Source organism: Gavialis gangeticus, unplaced genomic scaffold, assembly GCF_001723915.1.
Source record: "Gavialis gangeticus isolate Ggan-Ray unplaced genomic scaffold, GavGan_comp1, whole genome shotgun sequence".
NCBI classification, from domain to species: Eukaryota; Metazoa; Chordata; order Crocodylia; family Gavialidae; genus Gavialis; species Gavialis gangeticus.
Window position 1 is genome coordinate 180266744 of NW_017728992.1, and position 9474 is coordinate 180276217.

The following is a 9474-nucleotide window of genomic DNA, read 5'->3' on the forward strand; positions in this document are numbered from 1 at the left end:
CCTCTTCAATTTGCTTCTGAAGTGTTAATGGATGCATAACATTTCTGGCAGAAATGAATAAATCCCTTCGTTAACAGCTGTGTCTTGCAAGTACTGATCCTACGTCTGTTCTAAGACCAGGGATTGTGTTTCTTAAACTTCATACTTAAACAGCCCTATCAGCTCTGTTACATCAAAAAATACCATATAGTAAACCATATCTTATCTATTTTTTGTACTGGGGGGAAGGGGGTTCTCTTCTATTTTCATACTAATCTTGTTAATTGCTGCTAATATATTAGCATTTGTGGTTATTTTTTTTTCCTGTAACAGTCATTAAAATTCAGTTTATTTAATCCCACCCTGCCAAAGACACTACCAAAATGAATATACTTTCAGCACAACTTCCTAAATGTTCAGGAAACTAAACAGGTTTGTCTCCTTCTTGATGCAGAAACTCCATGGTTTTTCTTTTGTTCTAACTAGAAATATATTCTGTCCATACCCTTCTCCCCTAGGAGTACCAACGTGATACGCAGTGGGCTCAGTTCTCTATGGGCTCAGTTTACATTATTCCAAGAACTGCAAGGAAAGAAAGCTGATCTTTAATTTGCCTTTTAATTTAGTTCTTATGAAATCTGCAAGAACTGGGGACTTACATCTACCATTCAGATGAAAAAATATGGCAAAAAACCAATGCACCACTTCAATATGAACCAAACGTGAACAGCCTCTTAAAAGCTTCCTGAGAAATACAGTTCTTCAACAGGTTTCTGTTTTAAAATTTAAAACTGCAGATTCTGGTTGATATTTTCTAGCAGATTTAAGATTAAAATTTTGAATATAAACTACTTAAAGCACGTCACAGTATAAATTCACTTGCAGAGATTAGAAAGAAAGTCTCTCCTCTCCCCTTTCTTTTTCTTCCCTTGTCATATCATGGGCACCATTAAAACTCAACATTTGACAACTCTTACAAATGCAGCAAAAAGACATTTGCCATTTTAAGGTATTTGTGGCTAAAACAAAAGTGCCTGGAGTGGTGGATGTGGTGTGTTTAATTATGGTCACTAAAGCACTGCTCATCTGATTAGTTCAGAGGTGGATAAAAGACAGCCTGCGAGCTGGATCCAACCAACCGAGGGAATTTGTTTGGCCCGTGGCGGGTCCCTTGGTCCTGTTCAGCCCAGGAACAGAAGGCAGCCCAGACTGGGATGCCCAAGGGTGCTAGACACCCCTGCCAAGACAGCAGAGGCAGCTGCTGCCTTCCAAGCTAGAGCCCCAGAGACCAAGGCAGCCACTCCTGCCTGCCTGCCCCCACTCCCGCCTGCCTGCCCCAGAGATTGGAGGCAGCATCAGTGCCTGACACGGGCTCTCGGTACTGGGTGCCTCAGGACAGAAGTCCAGCAGTGACCAGCTGCATTCATGGAGCAGCTGCTCCCAATTGCTCCTACTGCACAGCATCTCAAGTGTAGCCCCCACTGTGCAGTTTCTGCCTGACACCTGCCACCCTATGTGCCCCAAGCAGCCCTGCCCTCCCTGCAGTTCAGGCCCTCCGCTGCCCCCAAGTTTGACGGCAGCCCCACTGCCTCCCAAGCCTCAACCCACTGCCAAGCTCTTGCATCCCCTTGTTGCCATGCCTGGCTCTTTCCTGCCATGCCTGGGGCTGCAAATGTTGCCCACTTAGGTCTCTCTCCTGACACCTGGCTGGGCTAACGCTCAGCTCTGCACAGCACCAGGAGTTGGGGTATCCACACAAAGAGCTGAGCCCCACCGGGACTGCAGAGCTGGTGGGACCCCATTGCATTCAACTTGCTCTGGGGCCCTTCAGCTCCGGATGCCTGGTCCCATCAGCCCTGAAGCCGCTACTTACTGTTTGGATTCTGTGAGATGCCACCACTTAGCTAGGAATCCCAGCCCTGGCCCCATCTGGCTGTTCTGCTCCTGGATGCCGCTCTCCACCCACCCATGACCCCATCCTGGCCAACCATGAAGCAGAGCCATGATCTGCTGCCCACACACCCCTGCAACAGGCACTGGTTCTGTGGGCAGGGACATGCAGGGCACAGATCGAATCTCTGTCCTGCCCCCTGGCCCTGTGCTGTCAGGACCCACACAAGGGTGCGCAGCCAGGCAGACAGGATGGTGTCATTTAGGGAATTTTGGTGAACTGTTGCCGGCATGGGGGGGAGGTGGGAGGAGATTGCTGACTCAGCCCATTACAGCTCACCAAAATGCCCTATGTGGCCCATGGGCCCAAACAACTGCCCACCCCTGGGTTAACTGGATGCATGGAGTCACTGTCAGAGGCAGAAAACCAGTTTAGATGGGCCAACCAATGATCTGACTGAGAATAACTAACCTTGTGTGCATCTTCATAATCACCAAGTATCCACAAGAGTCTTTTAGGGTGTGTGTGGAAGCAACTTCAAGGGCTTACACTAATATCCTGGTTTAGATGAGCTAGAATATATTCTGAGGAGGGGACTTCTGTAGGTGGATGTGTTTTCAGACTTCAGTAAATTGGCTTGCAACAGTAAATGAATGCATGTCAGAGCAAAGAATAAAGGATCCTAAGGGCACAGTTTTAAAATGATGAGAACATTTAGAGTTCGTGTTCTTGCCCATTCCTATTGCAACAATTGTCTTATAAATAGATTCATGCATTTGTCTGTTTTCATTTCAATTTTTTGTCAAAGACTGATGTACTAGAATTTTAATGTTATATAATTATATATTCTGTAAATTAAAGCAGCATGGCGTATTGGTTGGGAATAGCACATTTCACACCTCATTACTTCTGCTGCAACTCAACCAATGTTAAGCTCTGATTTTTCCTCTTTTCAATATTTTGCATGCATTTCCCTTATATCTTCTTGCTCCTTATGCAGTAGCTTTACTGGCTCCAATGAGTCAGTCAAGTTGTTATCTATAGCAAGGGCAGCCAACCTGCAATGCAGGTGCCACAAGTGGCACAGGCAGCCTCTGTGTGGGCACAGGGCAGATGGAGGAGAGGATAAGCAGCACAGCAGCAGATGGGCGTGGAGCTTAAAGCAGAGCACCAGATCAGGGAAGAAGCACAGTAGTCAGGAAACAGGACGGGGAGCAGAAAGCTGAGCAGCATATTAGGCAAATGAAAGGTATCAGAGTAGCACACAGGGAGGATGAAGGGCTAATTTATGGCATGCTTGCCAAAATGGTTGGATCCTATTGGTCTACAATTAGCAAATATCAACAGTTAATATTGAGAAATGTATATGTACCTGGACCCACCTTGGTTACCTTATAGAGAGGAAATTATAGTCAAGCAAAGTTCAGAATGTTTTGACATTAAATCACTAAAGCTTATAACGCTGAACACCCTAAAATGTGAATTTCCTAGTAGAGAGCTGTCTACGAGTAGCTGGGATTAAGATGAGTATTGTGCTGGGGAATGGTTTATTTTTATTTAAATAAATGGGATTATTTAAACTGGATCTTCCCTCCCCAAAATGAAGATTGGTGATATGTTGTGATAGATAAAAAAAGTCCTGACATGTCTGTAGGATCTCTGCCTTATTTAACAGTAGAATTACCAGGAATGTAAAAAATCTACTCTTTGCTGTTTACATATGGACATCATTATTGCAATTGTACATGCATTTTTCATGTATAATGATGAACATTTGATATTAAAATCCAAATCTTATTTTTACTTCTCAGCTACATTTCCATCTTCATTCAGAGGCAGCTTTGGTACTATGCATGTAGCACCAGGAGAGAGGAAAATGGAATAATTTGCCGATTTATACTACAGAAGAAAATTACAGCAAATATTCTAAATTTCTATTATTTGTCCCTGAAAACCTAGAAGACTTGCTGCATACAGCTTTACAAAATTGCATGAGAGGAACTGAAGGGTTCAACTGTAAACACAAAGCAGGAATTTAAAGGTGATCTACAATTCTTCAATTGTATCAGTGTGTGGGTACAGAAAAGTTCAGGAGGGACTTCCATGGAGTTTGTCATCTTTAAGATGCCAGTACAAATCAGTGGTTGTATTGGTAGGTTATATCTATATAATAGCTATTTATCTGAAAGAAGTGAGTCACTGGTCTTAGTTTCAGTTTCTACTAGTGAATACACACATACCTTGCAAAATTACCACCACAATAGCCCACAGAGATGCAAATACCTCCTCAGCTCTAGATTAGCTGTGAGTCACTCTGGGTAGCAAAAGGAAAACTGCTCTGCTGCTATCCCTGCTGTTCTTACTGTGTGAATTGTGCAGTCTTGTCTCCAGGACTGTCAACCTCCACAAGCATTAACACTTTAAAAAAAAAGCAATGTGTAAAAAAGTGCACCAATGTTGCCAATAGCTAAACTACAATGGCATCTCAACATACACACTTAAAACTTCTTTGACTCAACTTATCCAGCTCTTCTTCTGAAGGAACTCCTGGTCTTACGTACTGTATTTACTCGAACATAAGACAATGACCCAATACGTAGATTCAATGTACAGAAAATGTATACATTTGTCAAAATATTCCAGGTATGAAATCTAATTACTGGATCTATAAAATCTGCCCCTCTCTCACCTCTACAGCAGGGAAAATAAATCTGAGGGGGGTCAGGTGGTCCTCTTACCCTCTGCCGCACACAACTTTCCCCCTGAAGCTCCTCCCCACTCTTACTACCAGACCCTTCTCTCCCATAGCACACAGAAGTGAGGGGCAAATTTCAAAACACTGACTTTTCCTATAGTAATTTGCATATAGGCAAATTACTAGGGGTACCCTTAGATTTAGTTCGTCAAGAACTCATGTACGTTACCTTTTATGAAACTGCTGCAAGTCTTAGCATAGCTATTCCATAAACACACTTTTAAGCAGCACTTTTGCATCTATTTATATACAATACAAACTATGCATTCCATAAGGCCGAAGCCAAGAGTCCATGATTTACCACAGCAACTATGACAGCAGCAGCGGAACCAACAGTGACGACAGGGAATGAATTGAGAATGTAAACCCCAAAATCGGGGCTAGGACTAAAAGACTGTGATTGGGTTAGAGAAGGGATGGTGGTTGAGTGCGCAGGAGCGTGGTGCGTTACTTGTAATGGGTTTGCAGGCTTTAAATGTGGTTTAAGGTGTGTGAAGAAAAGCTTATGCTAGCTGCTGTATATATAGAACTCTCTCTCTCTCTCTCTCTATATATATATAATATTTTTTTTTCCAAAAAAAAAGTATGGTCTCATCACGATGTTTGCCCAATATGGACAATGTATTTGTGCTCCATGTTAGCTGCATTTAATCAGCTTCATAGTTGGTTTACATTACTGAGCACATGCTGCTTTTGCCAGCAGTTTAATGATAAGTAACATATTTAAGGTTTGTACGCGGTCTGTATTTGAATGTAAGATGAGGATCTTTTCCACCCCTCAATACTGATTGGGGGAAAAAAAGTGTGTTCTATTCAAGTAAATACAGTAATATAATAGGATGCACTATCCTGACAACAAATGAATACCCCCAAGGAACAGAGTTATCGTATATATTAAATGAGTTCACAAGGTTTTAAATAATTAATGTCTAAAAAGATATGAAATCTTATTAGTACAATAAACCCTGTAAAACTATTCAGTACATTACCATAACTGCAATGTTAGAGCAACTCCTATTCAAAGAACTTCCATCTCATTCCACTTACAAAACAAAGGAACATGACACCCACAGCATTCTAGCCCAGTTTTACAGGCGGGACAACTGAGGCAGAGACGGTTTAAGGTATTTGTCCAGTGTCACCCAAAAAGTCATTAGCAATGCCAGGAATAGAACCCAGATGTATGGTATCACACACTTTACCCACAAACACATCCTTCCATAAAGGTACTTTATTCAAAAGCATCCCTTTTCCTTTCAAACTTGTTTTTTGTCTGTTTTTTTTTAAAGACCGTTAATTATAGGTCAAATTACATTCAATTTATTTTTCCATGACTCTTTTTTCCCTTCCAGGATTCCAGTGTTTTTCCTCCCTTCAAAATACCAAATGTCTTTAAAAATCTGCTTTGCTGTTGCTACCAAAGCAGAAAAGGAGAATTTTTTTGTATTGTTGCTGTCTTTCCATCCAGGAAGTACAACACATATCCAGGTGGAGGATCTTATCATAGGGCAGGTGTGAGTGGGGAAACACTTTCCACAAGTATGAGAGAGAGAAAAGGGACAATACAGAAGTGCTTCACTGAAGGACTGGGTATTTTCATGAGAGCAGGAGAGACAAAAGCTTCTTGGAGTGGAAGAATGACAACAGTGTCAGACCACATATTGGAAAGAATGAGTAACAGGGAAAGGAACAACTGCTTTGTATTGGCAGTAAGACTGCAGCAGTGGGGCTACTGCAGTTTTGCCAATTCTTGCAATTATCACAAGCAAAGTTATTCTGCGTCATTCTGAAAGCTGCAGCTCTGCCAATCATGGAGAGGGAGGCACATTCCCACTTTTCCTTTTAAAAAAAAAAGATTTTATTCCATATAGTTCAAACACAGAAAAGCTTAAAACCAAGCCCCATGCACATTCTAAAGGCTCCCGATGCCACAACGTTCAAGTTCTTTTAAAACCTTTTGATCTTTGGGGCATGACTCATGAGTTTTAGACATGTAGTCACTGGCAATACTGGACACCTCAACAAGGTGAGGCGAAACCACAGATGTACAAAAACAACATTTTTTCAGTTCCTTCTTTGTGAACATCTCATTCATATCCAGAACCACATTTTTTTCCTACATAAAGTAGATGCCAGGGGAAAAATACCATTAAGAGATAGTCCTGCCTTTGTCAGAAGCAATAACTCTCAGCTGACACAGTGTCACCAAATAAGTATTTGCAGGACACAAGTCCTATTGCATATGGCAATAATTACATAGAAACTCAGCCTTATAGTTAGCTCAAACCACTGATTTGATACTGGCTTCAGTTATGATGAAACTGTGGTGGTTAATCTGTGTCACACAGGGAAAGAAAGGTCAGAACTGTTTCCACTACCCTAAGAAAATTGTTCCATTAAATTTTCCTTTAATGTAATGTAAAAACAGTTTTCCTTTAGAATTTTATTCAATTTTTCCCCTCTCTCAGACCAAACAATATGTCCTAATACATGTGTCTAGGCATGGAGGTATAAATGCCAGTTTAGTTATGGAAGGAAGAGCCTTCCACTTATCCAAGTCAGGTTCTCCTGGGGGCTGTAACTAACAGCAAAGAATTGAGAACTGGTACCAAGGCTGCTACCTGGCTCAGATCTAAGCAGAGGCAGCGCCCATGGGCACTTCTGGTCCTTGCACACAGGTCTTTTATGCATCCCAAATATGCTACACAATACCTCACAGAGGCATGTATGTGCTGGGACTGACTTACAGATTTTGGGGTGGTGGAAAGATTAGCAGTGAAAGAGATGGGCTCCATGGATACAAAAGGACTTGACTTGCCAGCGTTGGCAGACTGACACACTGGTACAGAAGACATGCACTGCTGTTTTCTTGAGCTTCCTAACCTACCAGAGGAGCTTCTGCTAAATGCAGAGCTGTTCCATCGGTCAAAGGGGGTCTCCCTTAATTCTGCTTGCTTGATTCCTTAATCCTGTTTGCTTGATACCATCAGGGGTTTCAGTTTCAACGCAGGGTTTTTCTCTACCTTCTTTCCCTGTTTCTTCTTTCTCCAGAAAGAGTTGGCATGAGAAGGGTTTACAACATATGACTCCTTGCTTCTGCTGTGAATGACTGGAAGGAGGATGGATTGGGAACATGATTAACCACTCTTGCCTCATTAATCCAGGACATGGATGTACCATATTATCTACCTGAAAAGTTCCTTCCTATGATGGGATGTACACTGTATGCCATTATGGGTCCCTGCAATTCTTTCACTCCCCAGACTCATCATACAGCCAAAGACACTGGTTGGAATGAATGCCCTGTGTTTTTCCGAAGCTTGTCCATTGTTTTGTGGAGGGTCTGGCAATAACTGTGAAGTCTGAGAAACAAATATCTAAGTTTCATAAATTTCAGTACGGCTGGAAGGGACCTCAGAAGATCATCAAGTCCATCCCCCTGCCCCAGGGGCAGGAAGTCAAGTGGGGTCAAAGGATCCCAGCAAGATAAACCCAAATGTCTCTTAAAGGAGTCCAGAGTAGGTGCTTGCACCACCTCAGGGGGGAGTCTGTTCCAGGCCTTGGGGGCTCGGACAGTTAAGAAGTTCTTCCTTATGTCCAGCCTGAAACAGTCTTGGAGGAGTTTGTGACTGTTTGACCTTGTCATCCCTTGGGGCGCTCTGGTGAACAGGCGTTCCCCCAGATCCTGATGTACACCCCTTATGCACTTATAGGCAGCCATTAGGTCCCCCCCTGAGCCTGCGCTTTTCCAGACTGAAGAGTCCCATGGCTCTCAGCCTCTCATGGTAAGGCCTGCTTTCCTGTCCCCTGATCATGTTCAATTTCTATTAGGAGAGTCTCTGTTCTCCCAGTAAAAATGTTGAAGCTCTTTCTCTTGGACCAAAAATGGGAGTTCTTGGAGAAAAATAAGCCCACTAGAACCAGGTAGAAATCAGCTTGCAAGAATTTCTCCTGGGGAAAAGTTTGTACTCCCCCTCAGCTTAACTCCTCCTAGGGACAAGGGTCACCCAATCTGGGGAAGGCATGGGGGGCAGCTGCTCATAGACTGGGAGGGGAGATGGGGAGCAGCTGCCAGTCAGTCCCTGCTGGCTCCTAATACACTGAGGTCCTTGGTGTGAGACGTAAGCAGGGGGCTTTGCCCCACCATGCCCCCTGCTCCCATAGTCCCCAATATGAGAAGTGGGCTGGGGGTTTTGCTCTGCTGTTCCCCTTCTTCTCCAGACTGGTCTGAGAGAGGAGGGAGGAAGCGGCCACCACTCCCTGCCTCTTAGCTGAACCGGGCAGCCCCAAGTTTGGGGAAGAGGTGGGGGGCTGCCAGATCCTTCTGGTTGTTTCCCCTGCCCTGCTCCACTGCCAGTTGGGCAGCATGGGCAGGAGGGAATTTAGGAGACAGAAGGGCTGGGATAGGGATTGGGGAAAACCTCCACAAACCCAGTTCTCAGCCCTGCTCACTTTTAAAATTGCCACCCAACTGGGCGAAGCAGGTATCAAGAAGCTGGCAAGCCAGGAACCCAGCTTGGGGAGGGTCTCCCCAGGATAGCAAGGCAAAGAACCCACCTGTTCCTTGAACTGGAGTCTCCAGGTGCACGCAGCGGGTGGAGGATGTTCTGGGGAGCCCAGTCTGCTCAGCTCCTGGACACCAGGAACTGAAGATGGAGCAATGCCACCCCTTGCCTGCTTCTCACACCAGAGCCCTAGAGTGAGAATGGGCAAGGGGCTTTGCCCCACTGCTCCCTCCACTTCACTCCCTGAGACCAGGACCAGAATGTAGAATTGGTTCCCACCTGGTCCCCAAATGGGGGTCCTTGGTCTGGGGAATGGGTATGGGGCTCTTCTCTTCTGCTCCCCC

General features: G+C 44.2%; 1 protein-coding gene across 1 annotated transcript in view; it reads right to left on the minus strand.

Moving 5' to 3' along the window:
* Positions 1–4116: 4116 nt before the first annotated feature.
* SAMD12 (sterile alpha motif domain containing 12) overlaps positions 4117–9474 on the minus strand; it is a 205096-nt gene continuing 199738 nt past the window's right edge. The window contains exon 5 of the mRNA XM_019519476.1: positions 4117–4288. Within this exon, the coding sequence (XP_019375021.1) occupies positions 4230–4288 (59 nt within the window). The 3' untranslated portion in view covers positions 4117–4229. The remainder of the gene's footprint in view (positions 4289–9474) is intronic.